Source organism: Centroberyx gerrardi, chromosome 5 (assembly GCF_048128805.1).
Source record: "Centroberyx gerrardi isolate f3 chromosome 5, fCenGer3.hap1.cur.20231027, whole genome shotgun sequence".
Lineage (NCBI taxonomy): Eukaryota > Metazoa > Chordata > Actinopteri > Beryciformes > Berycidae > Centroberyx > Centroberyx gerrardi.
The window spans coordinates 33,119,444-33,133,282 of NC_136001.1; the positions used below are offsets into that span (position 1 = coordinate 33,119,444).

The 13,839-nt window shown below is 40.3% G+C and overlaps 1 protein-coding gene across 1 annotated transcript in view; it reads left to right on the forward strand.

The window, feature by feature from the left end:
- The window catches only part of grip2b (glutamate receptor interacting protein 2b), a 208,207-nt gene that overhangs the window by 139,874 nt on the left and 54,494 nt on the right, over positions 1-13,839 (forward strand). Inside the window, exon 2 of the mRNA XM_078283617.1 lies at positions 8,159-8,236. Coding sequence (XP_078139743.1) covers positions 8,159-8,236 — 78 coding nt within the window. The remainder of the gene's footprint in view (positions 1-8,158; positions 8,237-13,839) is intronic.

The window sequence follows — 13,839 nt, forward strand, 5'->3', positions numbered from 1 at the left end:
GCATAAGATGGAAAATGCTTAATAAGCAACGGTAACTTGCATGATGATCTGCGTCCCTTGTCGGTCATGATCGTTTGTTTTCGTGAACGGTCGAATGGTGCGTCGCTTTAAATGTTGCTGCCGCAAGGAATTGTGGGACGGCATTATCTCCTTTCCTTTCGTAAAGGATGGTCCAGTGTATCCTATGCTAAAGGAGCTAAGTAAGGAAGCATTGAAGCACCTTTCCTTAGCATTTAGAGAATTCGAAACAGCTCTTATCATGGCTGCCACTTAGATACTTCCGGGTCATTTCACTCAGTTAGGAACCTTCCTAAGCAAAAAAGACTATTCGACCGCAGCCAGAGAACAGACATGCCCACACCACACACACAGAGACAGACTGGGAGGCAGATGAAAAACACCAGGAAGACACAAGGACTAGGCCGGGATCATGACATCTACAGCCACACCACAACAAGCTGCATCAGCTAGCTCTCTGTTTTCCTGCCCAGTTGCTGTATAATGAGACTTCATTTGCACACAGCCAGTTCTCTAATGGACCTCCATGATGGCAACAGCTGTGTTTGCTGGAAGATTTGTGACGCAACTGCAAAGCCTCTATTGAAGTTGTTCCAGTAGGGAATTGCTTCATATATTGCAGTTGTTAGAGGCTAGGAAAATACTTTATATATTGCAATTATTATCGTATAGGACAATGGTTCATATGTTGACGTGTTAGGGATAGGCATTAGAGAAATGTCATATTGAAGTTTTTTCAAGATTAGTGAAGTCATTATTTTATCAAATGAACACAGTTAAGGATTTAGGGTTTTTAAAGTAAAGATTAATCCATAGCTCATGAATTATTAAACGTATTCCACCTCTCTGAAGTACCAGACTGTAAGTGGAGCAGATCTTCTCCTCTTCTCCTGAAAACAGCTGGTGGTTTTTGACATTTTACAATCCATTATCACTGGTATGGCTTGGTGACAGTGTCATGAAATACTTTCTACACAACGTCAACAGTAAATTAGTTAAAATCTAATTTCTAACTCCAGCTTAGAAAAAAAAACCCTTCACAGGGTTTTTTTTAAGATCAGATGAAACTGAGACTTGAAGGCAGTCTTTTGGAGCAAAGTGTGAATGTAATTTAAAGGAGAATTAAAACCACAACTTAGGAGATAAAAGGATTTTGCAGATTTTTGGACACTTGTGTATTGAAATCCCTTCCAGCTGCTTGAAAGTACTTTTCCTCTGTTGGAGGAGAGTGAGTTGGTTTACTGTCCTCCTCCAGGAGCTGAACAACGTCAACAATACATATTTCTCTTAACTACAGTAGTGCAATTTGTGTTTTAAGCTTTGGCGCAATTGTTCCCGATCATAATGCAACTTAATGGCACTTCTGGAGTAGGGCATGAAAACAGTTTATAGGAGAATTGAAACCACGATTTATGAATTATTAAACTCATTCCACCTCTCTGATGTACCGGAGGTGGTAAAGTAGGACGGATCTTCTCCCCTCAGACTCACAACAGCCTCCGTCTCACTGTCACAGCAGCTGTCAGACTGAACTGAGGAGTCTGGCTTAGCAAAATACTTCAAATACTTCATATATCATTGATAGCGGATGAGAACCTAAACATGCATCTCAGGTAACACTCTAGATTAGCGAACACATATTAACTATTAATAAATTGCTTATTAACATGCATATTAGTAGTGTATTGGTTCATTTTTAGTCATTACAAACCACTTATTAGCACTTTATTCTGCACTATTCTACAAGCAAACCCCATTAACTGAGTTTTCCCTCAACAGCCTCCTAATTAGTGTTTATAGCAGTCAGTAAGGAAGTTGTTGCACATGAGTCAGGCTCTTAGTATGCTTTGCTCAGTATGGGGCTTATAAAGTGTTAGTATCACATATTATTGAGAGAAATTATTAAACTATTGAGAGAAAACCCATAGTTAATAGTTAATATGTGTTCCCTAATCTAATCTACGAACCACTAATCCCTTAAAACAACTTTACATTTTCATTAATTTTCATGCAAAGTCCCCTTAAAATTGGTTAAGGGAGTTATTAATGGAGGAGACCCCATTGAAACCCCCTTAAACACCGCCTTCATTTTTGACTGCTGACTTTCTAATATAATGGAAAATTCAGGGAGACAGGAACTTCCCATTAATAACTCATTAATAACCCTGTTAAAAGTCCATTAATTACTAATCAACCCATGAATAAGTCCCTTAAAAACTTTTTTTTAAAGCTATGTTATTTTTAATGGATGGATTTAATGGATAATTAATGTAATGGAGAAAAATGTAGGGGTTTTTGTTTTGCAGTGATTGTAGTTCCTTGATCTTCAAAAACAGACAGTACATTATGACGAGTCCCTAAAAACTGAAACGGAGACCTCTAAGACACTTGTCGAGTAAAGTATTAATAGCTTAAAGGAGAATTGAAAACACAACATATGAAATATTAAACTTATTATGCTAAAGTTCCCTATCAGAGGCGGGAAGTGGAGCAGATCGTTTCCCCTGAGATGCATAGAAACAACGGCCTCCATTTCACTGTCACAGCGGTTGTCAAACTGATTGGAGGAGTTACAGCTGGCAAAACACTTCAAATACTTAATATTTCATTGATACCACATCAAAAAAACCTCGGTGCATCTAAAAAGGCGCCTTTTTAGGAACCCATCCCCATCGACACCCAGCCAGGTTTGACATTTTCTAATGTATTATCAGTGTTTTGGCTTGGTGTCAGGGTCATAAGAGAGTTTCTACACATGAGGGACATTGCCAACAGTAAGTTACAGTTAGAAAAAAAACCCATTTAAAGCACAACTTCAAAAACTATTGGGCCTTTAATTTTTTTACGCGACGGTGAAAGTGAGACATCTAAAATCCTTTGGTGGGGAGTATGAAGGCATTTTAAAGGAGAACTGGAACCACAAATCATGAATTATTAAAATTGATCGCACCTCTCTGAAGCTCGCTGCCAGAGAGCGCAGAGCCTCCGCTTCACTGTCAGCCAAATACTTAAAACACTTCATACATCATCGGTATCAGGCGGGGCTTGTGGTACTTTGAGTCCGGTCTCAACCTCTAAACCCCTTTTCTCATGTCTTGGACTTTTCTCGGGTCTCGTGCCCGTTTCGACTCGGACTTGTCTCGATCTCGGCCGTGATTGGATGCTTTTTTGTTTTCCCCATTTATCGAACAAAAATTCAAAGATATGTTTTCAGCGGTTAGCATTATCGCCTCACAGCAAGAAAGCCCTGCGTTTGCGGCGTCCTGGTCGTTCAGTGGTCTAAGGTGCGTACCATGTAAACGCAGCGTCCTATAGGTTCGAATCCGGCCCAGGACCTTTGTTGCATGTCACCCACCTCTCTCTCTCTCTCTCTCTCAATCTTTCCAGTCTCTCTCCACTTTGAATTATCAAATAAAGGTGAAAATGCCCAAAAAATAGACTTTAAAAAGTCCCGGGTTCGAATCTCGGCCCTGGTCCTTTCACACATTATACATACTCTCTCTCTCTCTCTCTAGTCTGTCACTCTCTCTTTCTCTCTCTCTCTCTCTCTCTCTCTCTCTCTCTGTCTCTCTCTCTCTCTCTCTCTCTCTCTCTCTAGTCTCTCTCTCTCTCTCTCTCTCTCTTTCTCTCTCTCTCTCAATCTTTCCAGTCTCTCTCCGCTTTGAATTATCAAACAAAGGTGAAAGTGCCCAAAAAATTGTCTTTAAAAAGTCCCGGGTTCGAATCTCGGCCCTGGTCCTTTCTGTGTGGAGTTTCCGTGTTTGCGTGGGTTTCCTCCTGGTTCCTCAGGTGGATTAGTAATTATTAATTAATTAATCGCCCCTAGGTGTGAATGTGAGCGTGAGTGTGTTTGTCGGTGTGTTTTCCCATCAGACAAACACTGAGATCTGTCCAAGGTGTTTCCCTGCCTCCTGCCCTAATGCATGCTGGGATAGGCTCCAGCACCCAGGCTCCTGCAGGTAGATCTACATCTCTGTCCATCCTTAAGAAACTCTTTAACCCCTTGCACTCTGAGTTTACCCCTAAATTTCCTCTTAAGTAGCTTCAAAGTCAGAAGTGTCAGTGTGGCAGCGTCACATCCATATTCTGCATCTGCTCGTTCCACACGCTTATATTGAGCGACATATTCCAACCCAAGATGCCATTTTTTTATGGCTGCACCATTACAACAAATGGAAAAAAAGTCTAGATGTTTGTGAATCATTGTACACATTTCCCTGTAATTCAACCTGACATGTTTGGTATCTTTGGAAACCTTGGGATCTGAACTAGAATTTAAAATAAAGTTCTGTGAGTTTGAACAAAGCGTGGCCGTGACACATGTTTGTAATGATGGACCTTAGGGTAGAAGGTTAAGCAATATTTTTACATTTGGAATGGCATGTACACTGTTTACTGCCTATTTTGGTCTTGAATTGCTCTGGTCTCGGTCTTGACCCCCTCTCGATTGGATTTGGTCTCGGGATTGACTTGGGCTTGACTGATGTGTTTTTTTGGACTACAGTCCTGATGCAGGTGAAACCCTTGGTATATCCGGAAAAGCCAATTCAACACTGGAAATTGAAAATGCCTCACTTCTCACAGCAGTCTGGCCTCTGCAGTCTATTCAGCAGTTTTTAAAGTTTCAGTTTCAGACACTTGTGGAGTATAAATGTAGTTCCAGGCAGAACTTAAGGCGCAATTTATTAAATATTAAAGTCTTTACGCGTCTCTGAAGTTCCCTACCAGAGGCTATAAGACATCTGTTCCCCCCTCAGACACACAACAATAATGGCCTCAGTTTTACAGCACAACCAGGGAGGAAACTAACTTTGGTTAACACTTTGCAAAAGGCTTTCCAGTGTATCTGCCTGTGTATTAAGCTATGGAACGGTAAATACACACTCTCACTGTGTACCTGGAAAATCTCCCTTACATGTAATCTTCTTACAAGCGTGTATGTATAAAGTGTTCAAATGTAACTGTACTTACACTGTGATTTTGCACCCTCGTAAGTAGATTATGTATGAGGGAGATTATTCAAGTATTTACATAGCATTATTGTGTATTTATAATACATTGCCATATTTTAATACAAGGATTCGACTGATATTTTCATGCCAAAAAAAAAAAGTGGCATGGATTGATTGAATTTCCCCCAGAATGTTATTCTTGTCAGGGTGGAAAAGCCTCGGAAACAACATTTAGAGCATCATGGGACACTAAAACTCTCCAGTGAAACCAGACTGATGAAATGATTTTAGGATTAACTTGAAGGCAGAGTGACGCACCTCATCTATTCAATGGGAGGGGAAAACTCTGGGATACATTAGGCCTTCAAATGAAGAATTAATTTACAAAACTATTATTCAGCAAAAATTCCTTTTCTCTGCGGCCTTTTGCTAAATCATCTGTATGTAGATGTAACAGTTTTTATTGTTTTCATTATTATTTATTTATTTTGTTTATATGTTTAATCGTTACTTACCTGTTTTATCTTTTTTTCTTTCTTTCTTTCTTTTTAATGTCATTTTATGAGTTGATGTCATTTTACCTGACAAATTAGGTATTTTTTGTGTTTTATGTGAAGCACATAGAATTTGCCTTGTATATGAAATGTGCTCTATTAATAAAGTTTGCCTTGCCTATATTTAATAAATGGGCAATATCGGCCAGATGTATCATCTTACCAGAGGTGTGACCAAGTCAACTTTGCTCGAGACCCAAGTCAGTCTCAAGTCGTGAGGCACAAGTCTCAAGTCAAGTCCCAAGTCTAAATGTAGAACAGCAAGTCAAGTCAGAACAAATCAAGAGTCCAGTATCAATTTAATATCTTAAAGAAAACTAAATATCTAGGACTTTTCAATGCAATATGGCTTTAATAGGATAAAAACTTGGTAAGAGCATCATGAGTTTGATTTCTATAATCAGTTTCAACTTCAATAAATTCAATCATTCCATACAAATTCAGAAAACAGAATTTAAATTCAGTCGTCTGCTGGAACAAATCTCATCACTTTCAATCTAAGTCATTTACACAAACATAAGATCTCAAGTCAAGAGGACACCTCTGCATCTAACCCTAGTCAATACACTGAAATAAGGCCACTATGAAGTAGAGTTTTACATCCAAAAGCCAAATGAAGTGATGAATTACAAAATTTGCCAACCACAGCCAAAAATGTTTCAATTACAATTTTAAAATAAAAACCTCCAGGTGTTGCATGTCATCATGTTTCTGCCAGAGTGTCTGGTAGAGTGAACAAACTTACCAGACCAAGCCAAATTTCGCCGGTTCTTCCCCTTCCTGTGTACAACTCTTTAAAAATGTTGTTTATTAAACTTATTCCACCTCTTTTCCTTCTCCATCCCCTCCTCTCAGCTGTAAAGTAGGACGGCTCTTCTCCCCTCAGACTCTCAGCAGCAGCTTCCGCTTCACTGTCATGTTTTGGAAACCGGTGTTATTGTTAAAGTGATATTTCCCTTTGGGTGCTGCGTCTTAATTTTTTCAACCCTTACTCAGTGTGACATTTTGCATTACACCGTAATATTTCTGGCATTTAGCTGTCGCTCTCGTCCGCTGGGAGCAGCAGCACAATGAGCTTCAATTCATAGATCAAACACATTACAGGCAGCCAATAGTGAGGAGTGCAGAGTAAGAAATGTAAAAAATATTCCTATAACCCTAGAATTATAATGGATTTTAGGGTTAGCAGCTCTTTAAGCACTTTGTAACACTTGTTTTGAAAAGTGCCATATAGTTAAAGTCTTACTTATTTACATGGATGGTGGAAAAGTGCTAGATAATGAAATAAAAGCCATTTTGTCTTTTTACCAGGTGTGGTCACATTTATTAGCCAAATTCAGTTCAAGTGAGACACGAAACTGGGCGCTATGAAACTTCATCACAGTGTGGCAAAAATAATTTTATACTCGAATCAACTCTGTTCTGCACTGAGCAGCATGTAATTAATTAATAAAACAAAGTCCAAACTGTATTATAGTGAATCGTCACACCTTATAGTTTTGCTAATACTTCTAAACTTATTTTAAACTTACTTTTGGGTTCTTTGTCTCTTAGTTTGCATGGACTGCTGGGATACATGTGATATACACAAAATATTAGGGACACTGAAGTACAGTGATGAGGTGAATCCAGGTGAAAGCCATTATCGCTTATTGATTTCCCTTCTTGAATCTATACTGATCACAAAGGAGGAGATGGAGATGAAGAGAAAATCAGTCAATTCAGATGTGGATTGTGCAAAAAGAGGCTGCAACTCAATATCAGGAAGATGCCGCTAGTATTTTAGCTACATCTTTATATGATCATAAGGCAATACATACTTTAGCATTTTATGATTAAGCACATTGTTGTATAAACAGTGTTTCTATGTATGTGAAGACAGCTGATCAACTAGGGAGCTGAGATACCATCCAAATAAACTGATAATTACAGTAATAAAGTCAATATGTCACCACTAATACCACTAGTACCGTCGGACTGTTCTGAACCTGAGCTTGTTGTTAAAAGACAGGGACATTTTCAAAGTGAGTAGAATATGAAGATAATATGAGATGTGAGTCATGGGTGGAGAAGGAGATGAAGCATTTTGTGAAGAAATGGGTTGAGAGATGAGAGACTGTTGGCAAACACGCGCATGTCGCAGCAGAGCTAGTATGAATCATTTGTCTGTGTGTGTGTGTGTGTGTGTGTGTGTGTGTGTGTGTTGGCTTGTTTATAAGTGCAATGTTTGTACTGGGCAGCTCCCAGGAGTGAATGTCTGTAAATGTGTCGCTATGAAACAGTCTGTCACTGAAAACAAGCATGTGTTCTGTTAAAGCTGCAATATGCAACTTTTGCTCTTGAGGCAGGAAGTAGTATTGTTAGCCCCGCCCTCTTCCCCCTCAGCTGGTCAAGTCCCCGCCCCCAACACCTGTCAGTCATCTTGATGATGTCATCAGGTCACCGGCATCGTAAAGCCTCCACAGGCCTGAACACACAGTCTGCTAATGTATCATATATCCTGTTTATTTCAAGTTGTTTTAATGTCAAAAATGTTGCATATTGCAGCTTTAATGTTCGCTGGATAAATGACGTTTTTAAAGAAAATGTAAAAAATTCAGCTGAGTTTCATTCCTCCGTCTCTCTGTCCTCTAGATGACGGGCCGTATGGAAAGACGAAGGATCTCTCTGGACCAGATCACACCCTGGCCTCCAGAAGACACAGTATACCAGGTATATACCACTCTATCTGTCTATCTATCTATCTATCTATCTATCTATCTATCTGTCTGTCTATCTATCTATCTATCTATCTATCTATCTATCTATCTATCTATCTATCTATCTATCTGTCTATCTATCTATCTATCTATCTATCTATCTATTGACCTATCTGTCTGTCTCTGTCTATTTTTCTATCTATCTATCTATCTATCTATCTATCTATCTATCTAATGACCTATCTGTCTATCTATCTGTCTCTGTGTCTATTTTTCTATCTATCTATCTGTCTGTCTGCCTGTCTCTTTGTAAGTGTGAGAAAACACTATAACATGCTATCTATCCATCTATAATGATGGATGTAGTGGAGGGTGCATGAGGATAGCATATTTTAAGAGAATAAAGTCTGAGTTAATGCTTTTCAGAAAATATAATTTAATTATGTTCATCTTGGTGTGGGGTGACAAGAATAGAGCCAATATAAACCTGTTTTTCATCAATTTTACATAATTTCCCTTACTGAAAAACACCCCTCTTTTTGTTACAATAATAATTATTTCAACTTTGAGTCTGTCTTTGCCAAATCACTAAGTCCTATCTCCAGCTGGAGGTCAGAGTTCACCCCCACATCACTGCCTCTACTGCTGACAACAAGCTCCCTGATCCTTCGCCAAATGAAAACATCATCATGATCAAATCCCTCGTCAGTTTCTCTCAGATTCTGCCCGCAGCACAATTTGGCAACGACGGCGCTTTGCTTAATTAGTTTGAGGCGTCTGCAAAAAAAAACAGCTTCGTCTGATCCGGATCGGTCCCTCTGTAGTCCTCAGATCAGATCCTGCCTTCCTCTCTCTGTGAGCGGCAGGCCGGCCTGGCGGCTGCAGAGAGCGTCCGGTAACGGAAAGGTCGCAGGTTCAGCCTCCGTTAGCGGCTGTGTGCTGCTGAAGTGTCCGCGAGCACGACTCCGAACACCCAACTGTTCACTCACTGATTGGTCACTTTTGAGATATTATAATATTTTGCTTCTATAACTACTGTAGTTTCATAAAATACTCAAAGCAAGCATCAAAGATAGAAATTCCTTCTATGCAAAACATTTTTTTCAAGCTGCTTCTCGACAAAAATAGCTGATAATTTACAGTCTGTATCTTTTGTCATTGTCATTTCTATTTTATAGGGTGTTCCAGTTTTTATTGTTTAATTGCAAAAAATGAGTTTTTCCCCACACATATTTTGTAAGTAATTCAGAAAAAAAACAAATCCTGTAAATTGCCAACTTGAAATGATCAATTGCACATAATTTGCTCTATTCTTATTTATATTCTCTGTTTCTCTGCTGCTTCCTGCTGCCATGTCAGCCTGCAGCGACCTGGTTTCCCCTCAGGGATCATTCAGCTGTTATCTTCTTTCACCTTTTTTATGAGTTTATTTTGGGTTTTTGTTAGTTTGCCTTTGCTTCTTTCTTTCTCTCTCTCCTTTCTTTGTCTCTGTCTTCCAGCCTATATATTACTCTGCCCCCTCTCTCTCTCACTTTTCCCCTCTCTCTCTCTCTCTCTCTCTCTCTCTCTCTCTGACACACACACACACACAGTATTTCTTACTCACACATCAAATCTCTCATTTCAGTCTCAGTCTCCTTTCTCTGGTTCTCTCTCCTCTCGCCTTCTTATCACCTCCGCCAAATCCCTTCATTGAGTTTTCCATCCCTCTAACTCTCCCTCTCTCTCTCTCTCTCTCCCTCTCTCTCTCTCTCTCTCCAGCCACACTTCATCTGTCAAATCCACCTTTTCTTTTCTCAACATTAATTCCTCTATCGCTCTCTTTCTATGTTCTCCCTCTTCTTTGTCTCTTTTTTTACTCTTTCTTCCTTCGCTTTCTTCTTTAAATCTTTATTTATCCATTAGCTGAGCTGCCAACACTCTGTTCCAGCTCCACATTCACACAGTCACACACATTCCCAGTACAACCTGCAGTCTCCTGCTGGGGGCCACTGGTTTAATCATGTTGCTCTGTGGCCCTGCAGCAGTAGGAACGGGAGTTTAGTGTCATTCACTTTCCAAATCTGCATCTTTCTTCTCTAGATTGTTTGTCTGTGTGTGTACAAATCTATGTGCATCTATACGAGTGTGTGCACAAACGTGTGTGTGTGTGTGTGTGTATGTGTGTGCATGAGTGCCTGTATAAATGCACTGAATGCCTGTATGAATTTAAACATCTGAGTGTGTGTATGTACAAGTGTGAGTGAACCATAGACTGTAAAAACAGATGGAGTAGTGAGTGTGATGTCACCCACAGGTTTCTGAAGGGCCAAAAGTTTGGGGTTCACGAGCGCCGCCATGTTGACATTTTTTGGAGCCGGAGCAGCCTGAGTGAAGCCGGGGGGTTTCCCACAGAGCCGCAGCGCCGCCTGCTATTGGTCCGTGATCGGTGACCTGTCGATCACTGGACAGACGACCTGTCAATCACTCGGAAAACAACCCCGTTTTATAACCGTTATATCCCGTTAATGACGCGATTATTTTGAAAATCGCCATACGGACACATATTAGAAGAAGTGAAATTAGCTGCTGAGACGTCGAAAAAATGTATTGACTTTATATTTTGAGTGAGAAGTTGAGCTGTGGTCCCATAGACATGAATGGAGTTGGGTGGGATTTAGAGTCTTTTTGGAGCCGGACTCTAGTGGACGTTAGAGGAACTGCAGCTTTCAGCCACTTCCTTATTGGCTTCAAAATTCACCCGTGGTTTTGGCCGCATGGAGTGTACCTGCGCTTTCTGTTTGCACGCCTGTTTATGAATGTGTGTGTGTGTGTGTGTGAGAGAGAGAGAGAAGGAGTGTACCTGCGCTTTCTGTTTGCACGCCTGTTTATGAATGTGTGTGTGTGTGTATGTGAGAGAGAGAGACACAGAGAGAGAGAGAGAGTGAGTAATTGTCACAGATGATGAAATGGCAGTGTTCTCGATTTTCTCAAATTTACCATTTCATCGCATTTCTTTACATGATAAAACTGAAAAAAAGTTTCTGATGTTTCTGGTTTCTGATTTCCTCGCTGCTGTCGTATTCCTTGACCATCACATGCAGGAACAGACATGTTTTATCAGTCCTGTCATGGTCAGCTCAGCAGATAGGGAGGAAAACCCATTTGTGCTGGCGGTGGTGGAAAGAAAAATGGCCGCCACAGCTGAGCGGTTCTGTTTTAGCTCCAAATTCTGAAAAATGTTCAGGGCATCGAGCTGCACACGTGGAACCATTCTGATGCTTTTATGCAAATAGAAACGATTCAGGTGCATTTTACCTGCACTAATGAACGACTGTGTCCAGATTATGCGTGTGCGTCTGAAAGTGTACATTTGCGATTGTGTGTATCTGTGTGTATCTTGGGTGTGTGTGTGTGTGTGTGTGTGTGTGTGTGTGTTGAAATCCCCACCAGAGATAACGGTGGTGAGAAGCGCCTCACTGATCCAATGTGTCGCCTGAGGGATTTACCTAATCTAGCTATCTATCAGCACTAGCCAAAGCTTCCTATCACCACACTGCCCTGTGTGTGTGTGTGTGTGTGTGTGTGTGTGTGTGTGTGTGTGTGTGTGTATATCTGAGTGTAAATGAAAGATATAGAGACAGACTGAAAGACAGCTATCTATCTGCACTACCAACCGAACGCTTCCTATCACACCTGCTGGGTATGTGTCTGAGTCTGTGTGTGTGTGTCTGTGTGTGTGTGTGTGTGTGTGTGTGTGTGTGCGCGCGTGTGTGTGTGTGTTAGATAGATGGAGACAGGAAACCAGAGACAGAAACAGCTCTCTATCAGCACAACTCAAAGCTACTTATCACACTTGCTTTTTCTGTGCGTGTGTCTGCGCACGTGTGTGTGTGTGTGTGTGTGTGTGTGTGTGTGTGTGTGTGCGTGTGTGTAAATGAGAGAATTATAGAGACAAAGCAGGAGACAAAAAGAGAGAGTGAGAGAGAGAGAGAGAGAGAGAGAGAGAGAGAGAGAGAGAGATGAAGGCAAGTAGTGTAAAGTTTAAAGTCTACAGATTCACTTCTGGGCATGGAACGATGTACAAGGCCTAATTAAACCAGACACACAGTTTCTCTTCAGGACTTTAACAACCTTATTCAAGTCACTTCATGGAAAATGTGTCACTGCTTCTAGTTCTAATAGACGAGACTCTCCCATTCCCTGTTTATCTTGTATTGTAGTATTTTACCTGCTCTGTTTTACATGCTGGGCTGTGATTGTTATTTTCAGTGGTGGAAAAAGTTCTCAAATCCTTTACTTAAGTAAAAGTAGCAATACCATAATGGAAATATACTTCAGTCCTGCATATAAAAGTTTACTTAAGTAAAAGTATAAAAGTATTAGCAGTAAAATGAACTGAAGTATCAAAAGTAAAAGTCCTCATTCTTTCAGAGAGTTAAATTATTGAAGCATTAACCTGTAAGAAGTATTTTAATGTTGTCGGTCTAACTGCTCCATATACTGTTGGGGAGTTTAAACTCTAACAATGCAACATGTTTTATGAGCTTATCGTATGTTTTTCATGTAAAACCTTATTCTGCAAAGTAACTCCAGCCGGCAGATAAATGTAGTGGAGGAAAATGAACAAGATTTCCCTCTGAAATGTAGTGGAGGAAAAGTAGAAAGTCTCACAGAATGGAAATACTCAAGTAAAGTGTCAGTACTTGTAAACTGTACTTAAGTACAGTAGTTGAGTAAATGAACTTAGTTACTTTCCACCTCTGGTTATTGTTGATGCTGCTGTCTTGATACTGTATCTCAAGAGACTTCCTGGTTAAATAAAGGTTAAATAGAATAAATTCTCTTTTGGGCCGGTTGGGAAAATCAGAGCAGAGAAGGTGTATGATCGACGTTTTCCTTTTGCATTAAACCACAAAACTCTCATAATTGACACTTCATTTGACACTATGATGCACTGCAGGCTGTGGATTTGAGGAATCAGCAGCACTGGTACCTGCATTTCATCAACGTCATGGGTAATGTTTAGATGATATGTTTTTATTCCACCGGTAACGTTACCAGATCATATTTCCTGTCTCATGGCCTGTTCTACAGTCTGTTTCTTATATTTGGAGACCAGCTAGCAGAGCAGCTATTCATATATTTTCTATATCTGTACAGCTGTGTTGTTCTAGTTAAATACCTGCTTGGTTTGTAGTCATTGTATTGCCTTTGTAAGTCGGTTTGGCTCGAAGTAGGTCACTGCTCATTACAGCTAAAAGCTCACCAAAACCAGACTTTTTCAGATGTCTGAAGTCTCCAAACTGAAACCGAGTTCAGAGCAGACATGTCAGGCTGGTTTGACGTGCTTTTTGATGCTTTTAGTCTGCGCCGAAAAGAGTTGAAAACGCATTCATCTGATGCTTCCAGTGCTTTTCTGAGTCTAAAGTTTAGACATTTAGTATAGATGCTGTTATCCAGAGCGAGTTGCAATCACTGGAACAGGAAGAGTTCAGCGTCTGTTTCCAGGACGCTTCAGCAGGACACATGGCTGTTGAGGGGATCGAACATGTGACTATTAGCCCACCGTGCCATCGATTCCACCATCCGCCGACGACTGCTGTCTGTGTGAGCAAGTTTGAATCTAGTGTATAG